Here is a 24,640-nt window from a genome sequence, read left to right on the forward strand (position 1 = left end):
TTACTGCTTTGGCTAAACAAGGAAGCTTTTCTGTGGTGGCACAATTCTAAGTAAAAGCACTGGAAGACAAAGCTTTTGTTGTCTCATCTTCAGTATGCTAATGGTAAGCCTGTACGAGATATATACACAGCTTACATTATTTATGCTTATTAACAGGTTGGTAAGAATCCCACTGGAGAAGTACTGTTCAGATTTATAAATACACCTAAACTTGCTGAAGTTGCTCACTTATGGTGATCATTTTGTGTACTTAGTTGTAGTGCCAAAATTTATTGCTGTGCAGCAGTGCTTCAGATCATCTAAGGATCTGTGTAGAGAACTTAGTGCGTTTTACAGTAACCCATGAAAGAGCCAACTCTTGAGTAGCCCCCAGAGATCAACTACAACAACAGAAAATACTGCAGAAGTTATCCAAGTTAGTTGTATAAAAATTAATGGACTCCTTTCTATCACCTTTTAGATCTTTTGTCTCTTGGATCCCGATAAACTTCCCCAGCAGCTGCTCCTGTAGATCCAGTGTATGAATTTATTCCTTATGCAAAAGAAAGAAGTAAGTTTAAGGACTGCAGCTACAACACAGAAGTTTTATACTGTATTCCTTCAAAAGGTGCAGTGCTTCTTTCAAGAAATAATCTCAAATGAAAATCATAAATAATCAGAGGTCATCTGACCTCTAGAATCCCAGTACTATTATATGGCAACCCTCTTAAAATGGCCTAATTTTTTATTCCTAATTTTGAGTCAAATCCCACTTTGTTTAGATTATCCAATACATGCCAAATCATGGTCTTCATCTTATTATGGCTTATTGTAAGACACTAGAAGCTGTTCAAGGAGAAACACAGAAAGAGCAACACTTCATTACCCTGTGACAAACTCCACAGGAAGTAAATTAGCTCCTTCTCCTTCTGAGGCTAAAAGTAAGCAACGATTAGTATGTAACATCTTTGCAATTCAGCAGAATCAGAATTTTAGTCTCGGTTAAATCTGAGTGCACAAACTATCACTCAGAAGATGGCCCCTTCCTCCCTCCCTTGAATTTAAATTTCAAGTAACTTGCAGCACTGCACCTTTAAGTTGATATAACACACAGGTTTTACACATTATATTAATTCTTTGTAAAGGCCACAAGACAAAACCTTTTCTTTCCAATCAGAAGTTAAAAAATTTAATTTATATTTAAGACCACATTCTCTTAGTAATTGTCAGGAAAAGAGTAAAAAGAAGTGTCAGCACACAACTCAGATTTGTCTTCAGACAGTTCTGGTCTCAATACCATACATGTTATGTCTTGTGAACCTTCTTTGGTACAAAAGGAGATGTTTGCTTCTTCCACTGGTACATCTAACTTCCCAGAAATATTCAGTAACTCTGAATGAGGCTAGAACACACAAGCCAGTTTAGCCTAATACAAATTGTATTTGTTGTAGGCCAAGTTTTTTCCACCAAAAATTTGCAGCAAACCAAATCATACTAGGTATGCCAGGCATATTGAAATTTTTTTCCTCTCAGTTGTGAGTCTTAGATTCCTCTAAGTACTGCCTTCCCTACTTTGAAAAGCTTGTGGCTGGATCCACAAGCTGTGGTTCATAGTTTCATTTGCATTAGGATAGTGGTTTTCATTTGAGAGTTGACTTTTTTCCTTGGTGAGCTGACAGACCCTATGGTCTTTAGAGACCCAGTGGAAGAAGGCACGAGAGCAAAATTTGCAGAAGCATGGTTTACTAGAGTTAACACTCAGAACAGGAAAGAGCTGTAAAGGACAGGAATGTAACAGAGTCAGCAAGATGGGAGATGGTCAAACTGCACAGTGAATTCTGCATTTTGTGCAAACGGCTTTGTACGTTACGCAGGCAGTCTTCATAGAAGCTTGAGCAATCAAGTGAAGTTAACCTGTTCTCATGGCTATTTTAAAAATTATGAAATAAGAGTATTCAGAATTAGTTGTATGGTTTATGAATTAGGCTATTAAAGGCGAAGCATCATACTACAATATTCCTTATATGTTACCAAAATCTTAACTATATTTTTGTAAATTGTCCTTTTGATTGTTTTCCAGGAAAAACAAATGTGCACACACAATATCACTGAATGTTTCACTTCCCTGAGGTTCATTTTTCAATTAATATTAACAGAAACCAGGATTAGAAATGCAATTATATACTAAATGGCATTCTGAGTTGTGGATGATGGGAGGCAGGGAAAGTGGTGGTGACAACTAGTGACTGATGCTCTAGGGTTGCTTAATTCATTACACGTACAGCCTTCAAAATGCCAAATAGGGAAGGGAAGCAAGGGCTTTTACAAGCCTATGTGCTGTGATGGAAGGCACATTTTACTCTTTATTACAGTCAGCTTCAAATAAGAATTTCTACCAAAAGAAAGTCCTTTGAAAGAAAAAAATTCTGTACGGACATACAGTACCAAAGTTTCATGTCAGAAGTCTGCCATTTCAGAATATTCTTAATTCTTTGTGATATCTGGTGTTCAAAACCTTAAGTCCTTCTGATACAAAATTGGCTGTGGGTTTATCAGTGGCTTCATGTGCACAGTGGTTAGGCAAAATGGTAGTACGCAGCAGGTAGCGTCCAGAATGTCTACTTATACTCCAGTCTAATGAAAACGCCTTGAAAAGCTAAAACCTTCCCTCACCTTCCTTTAAGATTCAGCACCTATTCAGCACCGAGCCAGACAGGAGTGACAGATGGCCTTGCAGAAGAGAGGCTACTACATCCTGAGATCTCACAGGCAACACCAGAGTAAAGGACCAGGCTTTCCCTGCCTTTACAGGAGAATCACTGCAGATACTTTTTTTTATGCAGCTTGGGTGTTTGTGCTGACCACAAACAGTTGCTCATCACCAACTGCACCAGTGGGACAGTAATTATAACCGAGCTAAATTGTCCCTTCAGCAATATTAAAAACTATGCAATACTGTGCAGAGCTTCTGTTCAGCACTGGAGGCAGTTCAACTGTAGCAGAGACTAATTTGCCCTGCAAAGGAAAGGATGCTGACTTTCCTTGCTGGAAAACGATGATTTGAGCCTCAACTGAAAAGGATGTGGAGAAATGGTTCAGTGGCCTTGTATATATCCTAAATCAGATTCACATATTATTGCAGCTGGATTAGAAGCGCTTCTAATAGATGGAACCTATTTGGTGTCTCATATCCTCCCTATGCCCAGAGCACACTGCTGAATAAAGCAAGTGAGCAATTTTCCCAATTTGTTAGGCAGCCAAAAAAAGTGATCAGGGGTATAACTTTTATAGGACTCCACTTGCTTCACTGAGACTACAGCAAACAAGCTGACTATTCAGCTAGAAGCCAGCATAAACACTTTCCCTTGGGATCTCAGGTGACTTACTACCCTTTCCATTTTAGAAGGATGAACTGATCATCTAGAGTTGGCTGTCAGGCACTTGTTAACCTCCAGCATAAGTAAAAAGAATGTCATGGCCACCACCTTCAAAAGAATATAGAAGAAAACAAATGTAGAAGCACCAGCAGATGCTGCTGTTTAAAGACAAAGTATTATATCAATAAAGTGCAATCTTATCAGAGTGAGACATACTCAAAGAGTCAAGTATACAAGACTTCTCCTATACAGCAGCAGTTAAAAATAAATCCCAAAACTTTGGATTAAATTGGCTTTGAATTCAGGAGTATAGTTCACCTAGTACTCTGCAGGTAAAATATGGTGGTGAAGTTACTGGCAGCTAGAGCTCTAACTGAAATTAAACTTCATTATGGTTGGCCGGGAGTTATACAACAAGATGAGGAGTCAAACACAGAGGTGTGGAAGGGAAGGAGTAAAGTAAACAGTACTAAGATGAAATCTAGATTTTTGTCTCTCTGCAGGGAAACTGCACTGTACAAACCAGAATTCAGGAATGGTGCCTAATACATTAAATTAACTGCAAGACCTGTATTTCTCTTGGTGCTTGTGTATTTAAGAACTACATCTACACATGTAATTTTTAAAGCCATTTGCACACACTATTAAAAGAGAGAGAACCCTGATACCAATAACAAAGCAGAAGATAAGTTCTGTCCATGAACCCATTAGGAGAGGTTTCCTGTGTTCAAGAAAGGTGCACTTCCAGATGCCCTGAGTAAACAGTGGTCAGTCACACAAAACAAATCACTTAAGAGATACAGAGTGAAAGCCAAAACCAACAGTACTTTGATTGATCGAGTAGCAGTTAAAATCATTTTTGATTCATACATGAAAGATGGAATTTTTGCTTTTAAAAAGTCTGGGTAAAGAGCAAGAAAATTTGAGAGATCAAAATAATTAAAAATTGAAGGATTCTTATTAATATCAAGACTTAAGTTAGATCACCAGAGTGAAAACAGTGATTAAGGGAGGGGGAAATCACAAAATAAGTGATTCAATCTAGAGCAGTGGAGTTGAAAATACGAGGATAGTTTTGTAGAGATGACTTATTTCATTGTTTCTACCTTTAGAGCTGCTGGCATGGATGAAACTTGGTTTGTTTGGTGGGGGCAGGGGCTGGCTTTTTTTGACAGCAGTACTGTTGGCATTGACAGGAGATGACTGGAATGAGTTGGAAAGAAAGATGCCATCTGAAACTGGGCGAGGCTGGCGGGAGGGCTGCTGTGGCTTAAGGGTGGCAGGAGGAAAGTCACCATAAGATTTTCTTGTGCTGGAGTACTTATCCTGACCTGCTAGATTGGAATCCTCCTCCTCATCATCATCATCATTGTATGCAACAAACTTGGCAGTATAAATCGTGTCAGGGGAGAGGACCTGTGTTTTGAGGTAAGAGGTGTTTCGCTGAGGTGGGGGAGGAGGAGCGTTAGATGAAGGGGTTGGGGATGGGAGTTCATATTCCCGTGGAAGCGGAGGTCTGTACAGACCAGGCTCGTCAGGTTCCAGCAATCTCCGTTCAGCTTCATCGTGCTGCCTGCGCCTTTCAGCCTCTAGGCGACTGTAATACTCCTCTTCCTGGCGCCTCTGAAAGCCCAGAGGAAACAGAAACACAGTGGTCAGACACTTCAATCCATGAGAGGTAAGCTTTCCATCCCTGAGCCAGAAGCATCTTGCGTCAATCTTTTTTGTCTCCTTTTCTAGCAATAAGCAGAGCATCTATATGGACTTGTACAAAGAATATTTACTACTAAGAGTGAATGATTTTCATGGGTGCACTGGTGTTTGGCCAGCGGTCAAACTGTCACGTTTGCAAAAAGCCAGCAGCCATCCAATAACAGTGTAGCTGTTATACACAGATTTAGTGGTCACTGAGGCAGGTTACTGCCTGTGTAAACTCAGGGCATTCCAACATTTATTACTCAAACTGTAACTGCAGTTAATAAGGTGTAGATTTACTAAAGCTGTAGAGAATCTGTGGGAGAGGAAAATAACTAACTACCATCTTAAAAAAGGAACTTTGTAATTTTGTTTCATGCTTATACAATGTAAATTAATCAACAGAGCCTTGGAATAGATGACTCCTAACAAAGTTTCCTGTATTAATACCAGGAAAACTACTTGCACACAAAAGTCGATTACAAAGAACTTTTCCAAAACAGGTATCAAATAAATGCTGTTAAAAAGCATTTAAAACAGAAACTATGCTAATGATATTTATATGAGGTTACTGACCATTTAAAAGGTAATGAAATATCTTCTATGTATTCCTCCTCTTGAAAAGACTGTTCTGTTTTAAAACTAAATAGTATTTAATTCTGTTCAGCTCTTGCCTCAAACACATTGTAAATCAATACAAGGGTTTATTCAGTAGCTTGATAACAAATGAGGTGTATTTGGGAACTGTATGTACGTTACAAAACCCTTTGGGTATAAGCACAGTGGTAACTTCTGCTGGGAATATATGACATTTGGAATAATCATAATTTTTGGTGTTAATCCACGTGTTTAAAAAAATCCACCTTATCTGTTTATCTGTCCAACACTGAGTCAGTTATCCTGAAAAAAATAATTAATAGATCTGATCTTGTCTATCTACATCAAAGACTTGAAACTCATCTTCTCGTACTACTCTCTAAAACCATTTTACTGATGCTAATGAGTTCTGAGTTGACAGAAGTATCTCAGTCAACATCTGTCAGTGAAAACTCTTTCCAGTGAGATCCAACTGTCATTTATTTGGCTGCACCATTGTCAGAAGTTAAGAAAGCCATAGCTGTCTTCTCTTGGTTGCATTTTTTTAAGCTCCCCACAATGTACTTTTAAATACTTTCCTCTATCCAGATACACCTTCCTCACTTCTCTCTTATTACCACCTCTTCCACTCATCAACCCATGCTGTTTATAGGAAACAATTTAACAAAGCTTGAAAAATAAATGAACGTAGTTAATATATCTAAGGTTTGGGGGCTTTTAAAATGTTTTTAAATATTTGCTTTATCTTCCACGATAAACAACTTTAAAAGCCAGCCTTCTTTTTTCCTTTCTGAAGTCAGTGTTATTAACAGGCAAACTGAACAGAAGTAACTGCTTTTTCTAGGAAGAAAAAGGTCTTAAGAAACATACTGAGTCAAATAAGTTGCTTTGTTTTCTAGTTTTATCAGTTAAGCTTCTCATATTCATGTATAATGTTTCAAAGGAACCTGAATTTTTATGATTTGACTGCATACTTATCTGATACTTATCTGCTGAAATTATTTACTTGCTTTCTAGAAACCACTTCCTTCCCACAGTCCAAACATAAAAAACAATATGGAATATTCATCACTACTCCATTGTATTTCATACTTCTCTTGTATCTATATTAAAAAATACTAGAGAAATATCTAAGTGCCATCCGTGGGACATAGGAAAACCCAACAGCACTAACTGAGCCATGAGAATAAAGAAGGTATGCAATTTATGTTGGGAGTTGAGAGAAACAGGAAGTACCTGATTTCTTCCATAATGTTCAGAAAGGCTTTGAAGGTAAGAGCCTTGGCCCTGCCAAAAACCTTCAGGCACTAAGCCAGCAGTACTATTTCTGCAATACCGCTCAACTCCAGCCAGCAGGAATGGACTGTTGGTTTACTTTTTGGTTTGGATTGGACAAAGTGAAGCGTTGGGCCACTACCGTTACCACCAGGGCTACCGTGTTTAAATGCTGCTGACCCAGCACCGAGCTGGCACTGGCCAGGCTGCAGGGGAAAGGCCTGCAAGAACCCCTGTGGCACTCAAAGACCACAACCTTTTCTTCAGCCTCTCTCCTGGTCCGCTCCTCCTCTTGCTGTCGGCGCTCTTCTTCCTGCCTGGCCCTGTCTTCTGCTTCTCGTTTCCGCATTTCTTCCAACTGCTGCTGCCGTCTGCGTTCTTCATCCTGTAACTAACAGAGACAATTTTAATTGGTCACTCACATGGGCAAGACACGGGTCAAAAAAATGTAACCAAATACTGGCATCTAAAAATAACTATGCTACAGATCCATCAATATAATTTCCAGCCATTAGGAGTAGGCTTTGTTACACTGGCTTGCCTAAAATCCCTAAGGAAAAAAAAAAAACAAACCAACCAAAAACCAGAGGTGCAAAGAACTACATACATAAAAGCACAAAGTAACAAGGAGACATTTTTAGCAGTCATGTATGAACCCCTAGCAGAAGACTGAAGTGACTCATGTTCCAAAGAGCTTCAACAGCCATAGTCTCATAGGTACAGTAAAATGAAATCAAATACTTGGAACCAACAGTCCACAGGCTCCAGCAGTCACTTGTTTTTTTCATTCTGGATTAGAATTTAAACACCGGAAAATCATGACTCATTAGTCAAAGGGTCAATCCATTTAAAGTAACAGGCTCATTCAGCAAGTCTGCAAATAGTCTCAGGAGATAAATAAAATCTCCCACTGTATCTGCAGCAGATGTGTTTTGGAAAAAGCCGAGTGAAGGAAAGCAAACTTTTGACCAGTGGGATTAAACAGCTTACAAGAACAACTCATGTCCAACAGACAATACTGGTTAATATATGTGTATGGTGCTGGAAATTATAGGAAAACTGCGCACAATCCAAACTTTGCATCATTCTTTAAAGCTAACAGTATGTAAGCCCTTGATGGACAGGAATATTCACTGGCACAGTTATACACATAGGAATTAACTGGGCTACATGCTGCGTTATTTCTTACTGAAGCATATATTTTAAAGTAATTTTTTCCTCCACACAGTTTTTTTTAATCCTTATTAGTATAAATCAACAAATAATTTGATCTTGCTATAAGCTACATGTAGCAGGGATACTTTTCTACTCCTGAGTTTTATTTTACAATCCAATTTGACTTACAGAAAAAGACCCTTAAGACACAAAGCAGTACAAGAGAAAGAGAAATAAAACCTTAATAGACTTTGTGAGGACAACCTTAATCTAAGCATCTTCCTCCTCAATTAATTAATTAATTATTTTTAAAAGTCTAAACAGTTTGGCTAATTTTCTTACAATACTTCCTCCCACTGTTCATTTTTGAGCATGAAAGCTAAAGAACATTAAAATTAAAATTAATTAATTTCATTTAGGCACTAATTTGGTGAATGCATTCTAGAGGATGCTACTTCCAGTTCCCCTTATTTACAGCTAAAACTTTGTCATTCCTAACTGAAAATGACAAATATAAAGATCAAGCTCAGTTTGCACTGTAGAGCAGGGAACAGAGTAGTTAACTAACTCCCTGCTTGGATTATGACTTCTTGTCTTAGTTATTAGAAAGACATTATTTTAACAAAGGAGGTAATATTGCTGTCAAAAGGAAAGACAGCTAGTAACTCTCAAGTTTATACAAGAGAAGTCATTTCCTCTTAATAAAAAAAAGGCAAGCAAAAACTGCATGGTGAGGAAATACAGGAAACTTCCTGTCCAAACTACATTTAGAAAAACACCCTGAACATGGATGGTAGTTACTGCTCCCAGGTTATGGCATGGATACCTTCCTGCTTAGCAGCAAATATTCCTATTCAAAAGCACTTAAACAAGAATTTCCAGCTAAATTAAAGAGAAAGTAATTCTGGTTTATTTAATTGTCTTCTGACTGTAACTAAAGAAAGAAGGCAAAAGTGACCAAGCTGCCCACCTGGAACTGTTGTTAACATCTGAATCATAAGAACTGTGAAGACAACTGTATCCAGGTCAGAGGCTATTCTGCACATAATACCTATAGGAAAGTGGCTAAAAATTATATGGAAGGCAGAAGTGAGAATACAGCAACTGTTAAGAGATGACATTTCATTTCTTTATGATCAGTAACTAGTTTCTACTTTGGAGCATTCCCAGACCAAGGCAGGGAGCAGTGGGATGATGGAGTATTGCAGAGCACTTGCAGGCATTTGTGTCTGTAATTCTGTGTGTACAACAGTAGCCAGTTCAAACTTCACCCCAAATTTTCAAGACGCAGAGGAAAATCGGCTTTGTATCCCACTTCCAGTGAGAGGGCTCTAAGATTCCCATGTTGAGTATTTTGATTGGATGCTTCTCTATCCTGATCAGTTTCTCTTGTTCAAAAGTCACGTTTTCAACTGATTTACTGTACTTCCACATCTCCTCCAAAGCCACATGTTTATATTTTAACAGGGAAGAACAGCTAATTCGTACAGCCAGAGTGATGGAGAAGAGCATTCTCACAGCTGTAACTGAGCGAAGCAGCTGAGCACAAAGCACCAATTCTTTTCCCCTGCTCCAAGCCATCTCTACGGCAAAGTGCCAACCATTCACTCAGGCTTTGTTGGCGACAGGGAGACATACACTCGCAGCACTACTCCTAGGAGGGCAAAGAAGTCCACCTTCCTTCTGAGCTATTGCTCCTTGTAAAGGGCTGTATCAGTGGGCTGATCTTATCAGGAATGTTAAGATATTCACAGGACTGGCAGGCCATTCTGAAATTCAGGAAGTCTCAAATTTCAGACAACATTCATTTCTCCAAGCACTGCTTAGAATACTCTAAAATATAAAAATGAGAACTTTAAATTTATACCCTTTTATTTAATGACAGCTAAAAAGCTGGGTCAGATCTCATAGTGTGGCCTGGGGAATTTAAAGAACAAACACTATCTAAGCTGTTCATCCCCTTCCTTCAGCCTTGTAATTAGAACAGCTGTCAACAACGCTCACCCTTGACATACAAAAAGAGCATCAAACATGAGAAAGTTTTGTTTTTAAGAAACACAGTAGCAATTACTTGGTTATACAAAGTGACATTTTTTAGATGAGTTCATGTCTCCAAAGTCACATGAATGGAATAAAAATCGTGAAATTATGAAAAAGCTGTATTTGCTGGGAGTAGTGTTCAGCTACTTCAGAATTAGCTTGCTGCCTTTTTTAAAGCTGTGTTTATGAACATCATAAATCATTGACTAATCCAGGCCACGCATCCATTTCGCCCAGTATTCTGCAGCCTCTGACCATGGCAAGAAGAGCTGCACATGAGCCTGGCCTTTTTTTCTAGCACTCCCCTGGCATTTAGCACACTACCAGAGATGTCAGCTGGTACAGCCTTGTGTAATCTTTTGAGTAGCTGTTTGCAGGCGTGATGTCTATGCACTTGTCTAATCCGTTTTCCAAGCTGATGATACTGTCTGCCTTCACCAACCTCCTGTTGCTGAAAGATACACGTTTGCAGTCTTGCAAAAGTACTTTATCTATCTAGTTGCAGCTCCAGGAATCATGGTTTGAGCAAAAAAATATAGGTGTAATAATAAGAAAATACTGATAAGATACTACATCTGAAAAACCCGTGACTCCTGGGCTTGTCCATTAATTCAGAAAGATGAAATGCTGCACCTGTTCCACTGCTGCAAACTGCTTAACACTCACGTAACACACAGATACAAAACTGAACACCTTAGATTTTATAAGTTACCTGAAGTATGCATTTTAAAAGGTGATTTTCTTTTTCATAAGGTAGCGCTGAATATCCAAATCCATATTTTGAACCGACACATTTACAGTTTTTTCAAGCAGCACAAATTAAATTTTACTAACAGGACTTGCAAGCATCACCTTTCTTTCAAACTGGTGCACTGATTGTACTGAAATTGACTTTGAAAGGGATGCATTTCTGCACTGGAAGACGACAAAACTCCTTTTCCATGTCCCCATGTCCAATGAGTCCAATAAAATACAGAATTAGCTGGAGTCATAGCAATTACTGCTCCAGCTTGATGATTGCTGTAATTGCATTACAGCCTGTAATGTTTTAGATGCAAGAGAATAGTATTATTCAATTGAAACTGAAATTGTAAGTGAAGGACTGCATGCTTATGCAACCAACTTGGTAATACCAGTTCAGAAGTAATTTCTGAGTTTACAACCCATTTTTATGTAGATGCCAAAACCAAACACCTGTAACACCTGCGAACAACAGGATGTCAGCATGTGCTGAAAAAGTATCCATATTATATGGCTCTCATAGAATTTCCCTTCAAACTGGAAAGGAAGTGTTCCTAGAGCTCTTCTAAAATCTGCATGGGTGGGAAAGGAAGCAATCTTACCTCACAGCCTGTTCATTCAAAGTTATTAGCATGATTTTATAAACAGAAATTGTACAAAACAGCAGATATAGTTTTGTGTTAGACCACTGCTGCAACAAATAAATCAAGTCTGGAAGCAGAACACATCTAAGAGGAAGGAAACACAGGGAAAGGAATCACCATATCTGAAAACATTCAAACGCATGCTTGCAGTTAACTCACTGCTTACTGTATCATAATGACACCCAAAGATGCCAAATCATCATCCAAAGCACACAGAGTTGTTATTAATAATAATAATAATAATGAATTGAAATGGGAAAGAGATATTGAAGAGAAAGAAACAAACATACCAAATCTAGAACAGAGATTGCTGGCACAGCAGTCTGCTGCAGGTAGTAAGAAAGGGGAAAAAAAAGAAAGATGCACAGTGTAAATAAAGATAGGTTAGACTTATGCTATTTCAAAAGCACTTTAATTTTTTAGTTGGCTGCTTTAGAATGAGCAACTGAATAGACATAAATGTGAAATACAGAAATGAAAACAAATAATCCAAAATTTTTATCAGTATTGACTCATGCAACTACCTCAGTAGTTCCACAGAGATGCTACTTAACTGCATCTCTAAAAGTGAAATGTAACCAAAATGCAAACATGAAGTCAGTTAAAGACCACTGTTATTCTTCAGTTTCAAAATGTTCCAAAAAGCTAGAAGAGCTTTATGCACAAACAGTGTTTTAAAGCCAGCAGTTGCAGAGAAGACTAATATTGTTATGCAATATACAACTGGTGGTTTGGGGTTTTTTTAATGACACATGGCTTTCTTAGCCTTGCCACAGTAAAATTTTTAAGACACTGTTTGTTAAAATGGCAGTTCTACATGAATTCTTTTCATGTCCATGTCTGTGTGCCCAAATTGCCTGTTAGCAATGCTGGACTTTAGGGCTACCTGTTTGCAAATATATATTCAGCTTTTCCTTTCTTCAGTTTCCAAGTTTGAGGTATCTGTTGTTTCACACAGTAATAAAGTTAGGCACAAGGAAAAAAAGGAAAGCAATGCAGACTGCAGCGAATATGAGAAGAGTAAGGTTAGGAAATTGAAACTGCCAAAACAGTCCTGAACTCAGATCCTACTCAAGCTACTAGCTATTTCTGAATGTCAAAACAAGCATGTCAAAACATTTCTCAGGAATTAAACATTGCTTATCAAAGAATTAAGTCAACTTCTCAAGACAAACACAGAGAAGACACTGAACATATTACAGAGCTAGCTTTTGAGCCAGGAAAAGCATAGCTATTGGGATGCAACTTGGGAATCCATGCTGTTATTCAGAAAAGAACAGATTTTCCTGCAGAAACTTTTTCTCAATAACAGTAGATTTAGCAGAGTCTTGGGAGACAACAGCCATCAGGAAGAGTGGTTGAAAATTTAACCATACTGTTCAGTTGTATTATCTTATTACATATATTATGAGCTTTCACAGAACTGAAGTTAAGGTAGGCAAACCTCAGAGGCTGATTAAGGCCATGAAAAATGCAGCCCTGTAGGAGCTGGAGCTCTAGACAGGGTGTATTAGCTATTACACCACACAAAATCACACAACTCAAGCAATGTGCCCTCCACTGCTGAGGTCAGCACTGAGGGGTGGCAAAGGTAGAGGTGGCAGCTGGCTCAGACCACCAAGCTGGAATGTCTGTTCAGCACATTATTCCCTGGAAAGTGTTTCATTCCAATGCATTCAGTGTTTGTGTTCATGTCCCAAGACTGTAAGTAAAAACTTTTAGAGGTAAATACACTGGGGAGAGGAGGGAGAAATCACACTTTTTTGTTTCTGATTCTCCTACAAACTTCCATAATTTCAAATGTTTTTGCTTACCTTTCTGCAACAAATTTCAGCCATATTCTACCTTCTAACTATACTCTAGGTACATTTATCCACCCTTTATCCACAGTGGACTTTCTCCCCCAAACCAGAAAGGTAAATTCAATTGCCAAATTGAATTCTATAAAAGATAGCTTTGATACTTTCATAACACATTACTTAACTGATGAAACCACACTAAGTTATTAATTTTAAATTCAAGCCATTTAAGAAAGTGTTAGCCTCCTTTACCCTCTAAGAACATCAAAATACTCAAACTAGGAAAATCCACCAAGCTAGAAATTTGCAGTATTTTTTTCTAGAAAGGACTATGACCCTTTTACCCTTGCTCTTCTTTCTGCCTCCAGTCGCTGCATGATGAGCAGAGTATCCACTTCATCATCCTCCTCTTCATCATCATCTTCATCCTTTTGCTTTGATTCCTGCAGTCGCTTTTGGAACTGCCACTCAAGCATGAGTTTGCGGAGCCGGTCATTTTCTTCCGCCGTACGATCAGGCTTGTTCTGAAGTTCCTGAATCTCTTTACTCAGCATATCCACAATGTGCATCTGTTGCTGCTTCTCCAGTTTCTCCTTTGCATCCCGTTTCCACGGATCTGGAGAGAGGCTATCACCAGAGGACAGTTCTTCCTTGCTGATAGTAATGTACTGCAGATCTCTCCGCTCAATAGTCCGTGGCTGCTGTTGGGGCTGAAGCTCTCGAATAACTGTTTCTTGAGACCTCTGCAAAGTTGAGGGTTTTTCTGCTTTCACTTGTTGAAGGGAGACAGGAGGAGCCACTGGCTGAGCAGGAATTAGTGGCTGGGAACGCATTTGACCCAGTTTTCTTTCCTGCTCCCGACGTTTCCTTTCTCGTTCTTCTTCCAAACGTGCCTTTTCCTTTTCATACCACCTCTGATGCTCTTCTCTTTTTTTACGCTCAGCAGCAGCTACCTGAGAGGATGCTTGTGCTCCTATCTGATTTGGAGGAGGAGGGGGAGGCAGAGGCAAATCCATTTGTAGTTCATCAAATTCGGCAGCATAATGCACTGGAGGAGGTGGTGGCGGAGGGGGAAGATCTGTTCTGATGGGCTGGGAAATGGCCACTGGAGTCGGCTGGCTAGTGGCTGGAGTTTTCCAACGGCCAGGTCCACTTTTAGTTAAACAAGAGCCAGGAGACACTGGTTTGGAGGAATGGTTCAGGTGTTCCTGGCTGGATGTGCTAGAATCCACAGATGAATTCATCCACTGATCGCTGTCTGACTTCCGATCAATGTACTCCACATCCTTCCGTATAACAACTTCCAAACGATTCCTCTCTGGCTGGAAAACTTTGTCTCTGAGCTCTTCCTGGGAACGAGCTACACGCTGAAAAATATTAAACAAGGCATCTGTATCACAGTTCATCCACATTAAAACATATTTGAAAATTCCTTACAAAACACCTTCTTATTACTGAACGAATTTCAGCATTTCCATGCACAGTAGGTATCCCAAAACAAACAATAAAATCAGTCTGATTCTCAGTCTCCTTAATTCATTCAAGCAAGGGAAGACTTAGCAAGCTCCTGGGAACTGCCTGGTAACTGGACTGGGAGGAAGGATAAATGCAAAATGGAGTTTCAAGCTGAAAACCTCCCCAGCTTGCAGAGTTTCTCAGCACCATCCCTGACACCCCTTCCCCCACATGCCAGTATGAGAGTCTCCTGGTAGCTCTGAGCAGTGGCTCAGTCATACCAGCTCTGCCATTCAGGCTTCAGCTGGCTTCACTGAACATCTTTACTATTGGGAAAGCAAACAGAAAGGCTGTGGGGAGAGAGACAGAGCATCTCTGCCCAGCCTGCTCCATTAACAGGCGAGATGCCCTGCAGGAAGCTCCCATTACTAATGCAGTTCAGAGTACAGAAATCAGGCAGGCAGTCTAATTCTACCTGCTCCTGGAACATGAGTATAATGCTCTGAGATTTTTATCACTTAGTGCATCAAACACCAAGTTTTCTTCTACAGAACCTCTGGGTCCCATTGCACTAAACAAGCACCTGAAAAGGAACACTGGATGATAAACCAGGATTATTAAATCTGTTAATGATTTTCTTGAAGCAAATATTCATACTTCAAATGTTAGGAACTGCTAAGCACCGAACACATAATGCACCAATTATCAACAACTGAGAGAAGACTAACAAAGCAAACTCCTTTTATTTTTCTCCATCAATGACCTTAACCATGACCTCTAAAGAATGCCTTCTTTGAGAGGAACAAGTGTATTTTTTATGCTCTATTAGTCCAGCAGAGCTGAACACACAGTTATTTGTGTTAGATTTGCTGTAAAGATGCACCTAGCCAAAGTTTGCTAACGCCTTCAGAACAGAAAGCAGGCATTTAGCAGCTTTTTTTACAAGCCCAGTTCTCTCTGCAAAGATTAAAGTGGATTTTTTTATTTTTGTAAAATTTTTCTTGTGTTTTCTTCTAATTTGCAACTTAAAAGAACTATTGTCTGGCAAGGAAAAACTATAAACACTTTCAGTGCTTGTAAGGAGTTAAAGCTTCTGTTTTGCTTTAGCAAAATCCTTTTCTGCCCTGCCTTCAGCCTTAAGGCTATAGCTCAAACTCAGTGTCTTCTGTCAACAACTTTAATAGACGGGCTTCATCTTTACCAGTTTTAACCACCTCATCTAAGGTACTCAAGTTTGTTTTAAACAGGGGAGGGATGCATGTCCAGGCAGCAATTATCACAGAATTCAGTTAAAACAAATGGGTAGGAACCATTCTCTAGAAACACCCACCTCCCCTTCTCCCATCACTGACAGACAGCACATAGATGTTAACTATGTAGCTCAGATTAAGTGAGATGAAACACGAAATGTGGAAGAGTTAAGCATGGAAATTCAGTAAAATATTTCCGTATCTATTTGCCACAGTCATTCAACTTGCAGCATTCCCTTCCAAAAATACCATCCTATTTTGCACAAAACATCCATTTTTAACAGCCCAAATAACAAGAATCTAATCTCTAAAACATTAAAAAAAGGTGACTTTTTACTGAATTCACTTCCCCAAACATGTGTGAGCAACCAATAAACAATTCTTTCTTTGCTTACTCAGAATCTCAAGATAATTTACACGACCCTTTTCCAAAAGTAAAAGATAAGCCTGGTGTAAGGCTCTGCTCTTATCACTGATTAAGGAAAAAAATCTGGTGGATTAGAGAAAGAAGATCATCCAGTAACTAGATTTAGTAGATCTAGGTTTAATTTCCTGTATGGATTTAAGTGAAGTTCTCACTAACATGAGGAGAACAACACTGAATTTCTGAAAGTACAATGGGTATAAATTCATTCCATGTCAAGATGCATCTACATTTTGATAACAGATATAATTTAAAATTATGTATTTCCTTTTTTAACTAGTATCAGGGAATGTGTTTCAGTGAACACCTTGAATAGGTCTCAAAGTACTGTTTTATTTCAATTTTAATACTTTATCACTTAAATAACACACCCTTCAGGCAAACATTTTTTCCACATAAACCTTGGAAGAATGAAGACTTGGTTTGCTTTTCAGAAAACTACGAAACATTTTACAAGACGAACCCTGCTACCATTTACACCCCATTACCTCTAACAGGATTAAAATATCCCAGATAACAGGTCTGCAGAACATGGTAACAAATTCTGTGAAAGGATGGGGGGGAAAAGGCAAAATGAGAAGAAAAAAACCCAAACCATAGGGTTCCTGAACTGAAGCCCATCTTGGCAAAAGTATAGCTGTTTCCATCTTATAGTATAGTTACAGAGAGCTGACTATCCTGAAAAAGGTCTCTAGTAGTCCAGGAATGGAAAGCAAGTAGTTTCTTTCTGGTTTGTTTCCTTATACTGAAAAAAATTACTTCTCACCTGCATGGTAGAATTGATAGAATGATTACTTTCTGCCTGGAGCTGTGGTTTTTCTTCATAATTTGGCCACTGACTCTGAGCTGGACCCATTCGATCCTGGGACTTTGAAGCTGGGAATGTGAAATACTCTCTAGTATATGTCTGTGTTGGGATGGGATAAGCTTCAGGTCGTGGTGGCAGAATCTGTTCCTGAAAAAGGGAGGAAAAAAAACAAGGTAGAATTCTCTAATCACATAGATATGTATGGAAGATTGTTCTAAACATTCATTTTCCAAATGTTTTCTTTTGGCTCCTCAGAGCATTACTCATCTGGGACAGGAGATGAAGAGGCTGCCTCGTATCAAATATAACTGTGGCTATGACTCATGTTTTTATGGTCTCAAAGCGAGTATGCAATGTTGTACAAACCTAAGAAATCACAAGGACAACTTCATGAACAAAATTTAATGAAATTACTGAAAACTGTCTCAACCTTTCATTAGCTGTAAGCAGCAAAACCCCACCCAGTCACAAGTGCCAGCATTGTGAACAAATAAGACACTGGTTTGACACAAGCACACGGACACTACTGACAGATAAAGAAAGTTTAATAGCCAGCATTTTGCTTGCCACTTCTGACCTCTGTACAAAGATTTCCAGTAGAGACTGAGGTTATTTTGGTGGTAGTTCCAGATGCATAAGCATTCTTTCCCCCAGGGCTTGGAGGCTGATCTGTTGGAAAGTTAAAGGAAACATTTACACGACTGTTAATAATAATTTACAGAACTTAATAAAGACTTTAAAAAGTAACAGTATTCACAAAATAACTACGATTTTGTCTTTAAGTAGTTCTAGGAAGAGGCTTGCTCCAAATGTTACCACAACACTGGTATTTTAAACTTAATCCATTTTTAAAAACAATCACCCCCTTTTGAATACCATGGCCTCTAAAACTAGTGGAGGAGGCATTTATCCCCAAAAGAAGGATAACCTTTCTTACTTGCTACATTGGGACTGGAACGATGATCAGCTCTGTTCTTCATCAATCTGTCATCCCCTGGCAGCTTCTTTGGTTCACTGTACTCCGTCCACGGCAGCTGAGGACTCTCAGGTGATCCATTTTGCGTGGAGTTGTTATACAGCTCGAAACCTTCACTCTTTGGTCGGGGTTTACCTGAGCCACGGCAGTCAGAAACTGTAACAGTTGGGTATGTAGTTTCTCCCTTTCACTTAACTACTGCCTAGCGTACTTTGTTTCAAACCAGAGCTACCCTGAGCTTATATTTAAAAATTAAGTTCCCAGTAAAGCAGATGCTAGATTGAAAAATCTTTATTCCTTCAAATGTGTAATCCCAATCTTGCACCAAATATAGAGAAATCCTTCAATTGGTATACTTCAAAACAACTTCTGACAAGGTACTACAAGAATTGGAAAAACTAAATGCTATACTGAAAGGTCTCTGGATGACCGAGGCATATGGCATCTGGGATGGTGCTGTGAACTGTGATAATAAGGATTTATTCTTTTAACCCGTTCTTTCCTATACTGTGGTACTACCCTGTATGTAGAAAACGTCTTCAATGCCAAAATTGTTTCCTTTACAATAATATTTTATATTGGACATTATAATGTGTCTTTTGTTAGTACCCTGAATTAGGATGATAAAATAAAACACTGGAGAAGCATCCAAGAACTTCTCATGCTCAGACACTGAAACTTAAGGAGCTATATTTATGATTCAACATTTCTAACTAAAAAAAAAAAAAAAAAAAAAAAAAAATTCAATGGCAAAATACATTCCAGGGCTTCTGTTTACATTCATTTCCCTTCTACTAATTACACTGCATTCTCTGGTTACAAGGAAGACATATTCCGAGAGGAGGGTAGCTCTTACGAAAGGGACAAAAAAATGCCATTAAGTTTAATGCCCTTTATATTCATTACATTCCATTTGTTAAAATAAAAATTAGTTCAAATCAGAATTGTGTTTAAATGCATAATTAAATTTTGGAAGGTACATGTGCAAAGGATTTATTAATTACTAGACTAGGAAAATTTCAAGCAGAATTTAAAACCAGACGAATTTCTGATAAGAAAGGAAATGTCTTTTTTTCTATGCAATTGTATTTTTTTTTCTGATTTAACAGTATAGTAATGCTTGGTAAGATATTGTAAATTATTATATTTTCTGCATTCTTATAAATGCAGAAAGCAGACTTACAAAGCTGTTATTGACATCAGTATAAGTATCTTTACCTCTTTGCATCATTGGGGATGGCTGATTAAGCAGGGTTGCCAGACCATGGTAAATTGCTCCTTGTTTTGCTACTTCTAGTGTTACTACAGAACCTGTCCTAGTCATAAGTTCAGCTGCCCTGCAAAAAAAGGCAGAGCAAATAAAACAAATTAAATTAGGTACTGTATTACTTAGTTACCCTTATTATCAGTAATCTGTTGCTTGACAAAGCACTCTTTTTCAAATTAATTCTTAAAATCACTTTGAAAAAAATTACAAGATAATGACAAGATGATAGGCTTATGCACACAGACAACAAGCACTATTTATTTCCAGTTTTTGCTTTAAAGGTTAGAAGCCAAAGTATTTAAAATTAGAGCTAAATAAAGATTGTTCAAAACCAAAATCCAAATGTATAATATAATCTCTTCTATACAGATAACCCATACTGTATAAAAAGAAAGGAAAAATAATATACAAACAGTTAAACTCGTTGCCAAGGTTATCCACAGGCAGTTATCAAATGCCAAGGTAAAGCCTAAAATGTAAAGAAAATGAGCTTCTGCCCATTTTGGTATGTTATTAAGCTAACATTTTCCTCACATAAAAACAACCAAGGAAAGCACTCTGTACCTCTCCTGGGACAGGCCCACCAAACTTCGACCATCCACACTAAGCAACTGATCCCCTGCGGCCAGGCGACCATCCTAAATACATATTCAAGAGAAGAAAATTCATCCACCAGTGCTAACATGATCTCCATTAAAACAATCAATCATTCACATGAACTAGTAAACAAAGGATTTTAAAGCATTTCCAAAGGCTCTTTCTATTTTTGAAATTGATTATTAAGAATATTACTAACCACATCTGCAGCACCTCCTTTCACAACAGACTTGACATATATTCCAAGTTTGTCTTGACCAGCACCCTACAGAGAAAGAGGTATTAATTTAGTTAATTTATATTCGATCTCTTAAGCACTCCACAAACTTTAATCAAAATTTTACACGGCTAACTAAACCTCTACTTTCTCATTAGTTTTATATATTGACAAACTGGAGAAAAACCAATTATACAGAGAAACATTACATTCAATTATAGTCATATGAAAAATTTAATATCAGGCCTATTAAAACTGCAAGCTTTGTTAGAAGCAAAGAATATTTGGTCTTAATGCAAGTTTGAATAAGAAAAAAATACATTAACTAAAACTTAATCTTTAGAAGTTTGCTCTAGTCCCCTTCTAATAAGAAATACTTATTTGCGCTTTTACACACGTTGTTATTTATACCTCTTTGTATTATGTTTTTAAAGAGAGCACTGTACCCCAGTGAAACAAGGTAAATTGCAGATTACATGAAAAAGGAATAGGAATGGTTTTTACATTCATTAGGACTGTAAAGGAGCCAGTGTAAAGGAACAAAGAGTGCCTCTAGCTTTACATAAACAAGTAAAGCAGACATAAGTATTGTAGAATTTATAGAGCCAATATTTAAATCTACTGCAAAACCATGCAATTTTGTTCATAAAATATCTTTCTCAAAACTGTTCTGGTACATATTGAAAGGACTGTTAACAGTGAACTTATTGCAAGACAGATACCAACAGATACCAAGATACGAGAATGAAAGCATCTATTCAAGCCATGCTGTTGTGTCATCCACATGCTCCAATATACAAGACACCACAAAGATCAGTCCAAATGTTAGTATCACAAACCTTTAAATTGTCTCTTATAATGTAAGACTATTACTCGTCATTTATCTACTACAGCAAACGGTGCTGTTTTACTCTGCAAGTCACTTAGAAGACAGAGCACAGACTTAATTGTACCATCATTTTTCTAATATAACCCCCAGGTTGCTTTGAAATTGAACATACAGCTTCCTCCTTTTTTCCCCTCCTCCTTTTCAGCTCTTTTCTTTTGGCAGCAAAAGCATGCATTGCTCCCACTGCTATAATAAAGTGTCAAGGTGAAGATTATTCAAAAGCTAGTGTTACACACACATGGTTTTCTACACAAGTGAAAGACCTATTTTCATTAAGTCTTAGGTTAATCCCAACTATTTACACAAAAGCCGCAGAAAAAGAATTCCATCAAGTCTTATGATTCCAGATTAACATTCTGTGTGTCCAAATTTTTCATAATAATTGCTTAACCCATACTTAGGGATGGAAAGGAAAAAATGCAAAAAATAACTGAAATACAGGTACTTTCTTTGTCTAGAAAGAATACAAAGACAATTAAAAGAATTTAGCTCCTTTTTGATTTTTTCAAAGAGCTCTAAAGAAACACTGCCATAACAACAGAATATTTAACTTTATACCAGAAAAATTGGCTAAAGCTATGAGAAACACAAGTTAGAAGACAGCTAGATAAATGCAATTTGCTTCACAAATCTCTTTTTCTTTCCCCCAAGCAACCCAGATGTACATGAGGAAGGATGATCTAGCTGAACACCTAGACCTCCAAGATGGACATTACAAGATCTTTTAGCAGGAGTTCTTCAAGACTTCAAGGTGACACGCAGTAAGAAAAAGCTTGTTCTCTTGTATTAATACTGGGTTGAATAATAGATCAAAGGTTGTTAATTTTCACACGGAACGGAAGCTTGCACACAGGAATATGCTGCTCACTATGCTCATACGCATTCCAAAAGAGGCAAACAATAATGTAACTAAATGTACCAAATAGAAGATTCACCAAATAAGTCAAAACAAAGAGTTGGAGATGGATCACATGATGCTGAACATTGGAGCAGTAATGGGATGAAGACGTACTTCACTGGTTCAAATGTGAAGTAAAGTTTGAACCTTCTAAGGTGCTGGTTCCCATCAGGGCACCGCTGGCAGAACCAGTTACCACCTTCCCTTGCTGAGAACTGAAAATTAAATGATAGCATTTATATGTCCCTTCCTCTACCTCCAGCCATTGAGTATACTGAAGGCAAGCTCCTTGAATTCCAAAGGGCAATAGAATCAACAGCAACTCACCCATTCACCCACCCTTGCAGTTATAACCTCATGTATCACATCTGTCATTGCAGGAACCAAACAGCAGGTTTTCCTGGTGGCCACACTGACCAAGGATAACCAGACTCCTCTGAAGCCACCTGGAATTGGCAGCAATTTTTTCCAGTCCTAACTTCAAAGGATGCTAGCAGAAATCCCTTCCCCTTAGGTCCAGAAACTGAGACAAAGATCTGTCTCATACAAAGATTAGGTAAAAACAAGCAAACCCTTGGAGGAGCACTGCCACTTGAAACAGCACACACTGTAATCATGCAATTTGGGTACTCATGTAACTACATCAGACACTATATTCATTCACCTACATCACCTTTCTCATGCTTGACTATGACTCTTACTGCACATTAAAGGAAGTTGCAACTTTCTGTATAAGCCTATGATATGTGGCTTATATTGAAAATAATGATAAATCTTTTCAATTGCACAAATATCTGTAAGAGTGGTTTCTAAACTGAAAGCACTTTCCTTTCCTTTCTAAAGTTTAGTCACTGATTTTAGAGCCATCTTGTATCAGCTCAGAAATCTGGAAGTCAGCAAAACATAAAAGAACAAAACAGAAACTACCACGGTCACTAAAAATCTTTAAGGGTCACTCTTACAGAACTGTTTAGAATTTTGATTATTCCCTTACAAAAACACATTAACAGAACCATAAGGTTCAGGAGACAACAAGAATCATCAGAAACACGGAATACCTTTCTTGAGAGAACCAGCTAGGCAGACATGAGCTCCTCAGCTCAGAATCAAGGAACTGAAGGCCAGTGGGATTATGAGTTGCATTGATATTTATCGTCTCTCTAATCAGCCAGTAGAAAACTTTCTAACTTCTTGTATCATATCTAGCATGTTTTAAATAGTAATACACAAACAAAATGCAACAGACCTCTGCCCTGCAAAACGTTTTCCATAGGATTTCATAATTAAATTGGGAAACAGCCAGGAACAAGACTGCTGAAAGATGCCAAAGTGTAAACAGAATCTGAGACTCTCAGTAGGGCTCTTTGAGCTTTAGAGAAAAAACAACCAACCAACCAACATACCACCCCCCCACACCCCTCCCAAACAGATACAATGCACTCTGAAATTACAGAAAGCTAGAAACCAGGATGAACCATAGAACAGTTTGGATTGAAAAGAACCTTAAAAACCATCTGGCTCCAACCCGCTCTGCACAGACAGAGACACCTTCCACTAGACCGGGTTGCTCAGAGCCCTGTTGAGCTTGGCCTTGAACACTTCCAGGAATGGGGCATCCACCAATTAGCTAAATAACCAGTTCCAAACCCTCACCACCCTCACAGTGAAGAATTTCTTCTGACCATCTAATGATGGTCATTAGACCATTCTTTTGACTAATCTAAACTTACTCTTTTTCAGTTTAAAGCCATTCCCCCTTGTCTTGGCCTTCTAAGAAGTCCCTCTGCAGCTGTCGGGCTCACCCCCTTTAGCTGCTAGAAAGCCACAGTTAGGTTACTCTGGGGCTTTCTCTTCTGGCTAAACAATCCCAATTCTCCCTCACAGGAGAGAAAGATCTTACACTTGTTTTTGTTATGTTCTTTGGCTAAAGGCACCACAGCTGGCAGATACCACATCAGTCAGATTTCTGCTCTGTGTCAATACTCTAACCCTGACAATAATTCTTCATTATGACTCAAAGGAGCTGACATGTTACTCTTTATAACTTCTTTTCCAACTTTTTTTATGATGTCTATACAGTTTGTCAATCTCTTTCCTGTTCTTTTAAAGGAAGTTATGAGCAGATGTCTTAGCTCCAAGTCATCTCACTTAAATACTAAATTAATGCATTTTGAAGACATAAAAATTATTTAAAAATAAATCTCTGTTGAAATGACATTTAAAAAAATCTTATCAGTTACCACATCTATTCATGTCTTACTAGGACCAGTGAGATTCTCCTCTAACTCACATGTCATTTAACATGTTTCTAATGATAGGCATGTGCTTTCACATGCCTGGGAAGACTTCTCGCTAAATACCCTTAAAATCAACTCATCACCTTCCCTTCAACTTTTACCCTAAGCTTTGCAGTAACCTGAATCCAAATTCCTAATTTCTGTTGAAACAGACTTGATTTTGCTTTGGTTTTACCATCCAGCAGGCTGCATTAGAAGGAAATATACAGTTATTAGAAACACAAAAAGATTCTTAATATGTAGCCACCTATACTAAACTC

General features: G+C 38.2%; 1 protein-coding gene across 21 annotated transcripts in view; it reads right to left on the bottom strand.

Annotated features, from left to right (window-relative positions):
• The window catches only part of AFDN (afadin, adherens junction formation factor), a 115,249-nt gene that overhangs the window by 2,454 nt on the left and 88,155 nt on the right, over positions 1 to 24,640 (bottom strand). For 6 of the 21 annotated variants that reach the window (XM_066315819.1, XM_066315824.1, XM_066315820.1 and 3 more), the window contains 10 exons: positions 20,279 to 20,344; positions 20,047 to 20,120; positions 19,434 to 19,552; positions 18,177 to 18,371; positions 17,817 to 17,908; positions 17,198 to 17,386; positions 13,647 to 14,669; positions 7,180 to 7,314; positions 4,688 to 4,979; positions 454 to 532 (listed from right to left, as the gene is read on the bottom strand). In XM_066315819.1, coding sequence (XP_066171916.1) covers positions 454 to 532; positions 4,688 to 4,979; positions 7,180 to 7,314; positions 13,647 to 14,669; positions 17,198 to 17,386; positions 17,817 to 17,908; positions 18,177 to 18,371; positions 19,434 to 19,552; positions 20,047 to 20,120; positions 20,279 to 20,344 — 2,264 coding nt within the window. Of the gene's footprint in view, positions 1 to 453; positions 533 to 4,462; positions 4,980 to 7,179; positions 7,315 to 11,793; positions 11,830 to 13,646; positions 14,670 to 17,197; positions 17,387 to 17,816; positions 17,909 to 18,176; positions 18,372 to 19,433; positions 19,553 to 20,046; positions 20,121 to 20,278; positions 20,345 to 24,640 lie in introns of all 21 variants that reach the window. The other 15 variants (XM_066315816.1, XM_066315808.1, XM_066315807.1 and 12 more) reach the window with 8 other exon arrangements.

Source organism: Sylvia atricapilla, chromosome 3 (assembly GCF_009819655.1).
Source record: "Sylvia atricapilla isolate bSylAtr1 chromosome 3, bSylAtr1.pri, whole genome shotgun sequence".
Lineage (NCBI taxonomy): Eukaryota > Metazoa > Chordata > Aves > Passeriformes > Sylviidae > Sylvia > Sylvia atricapilla.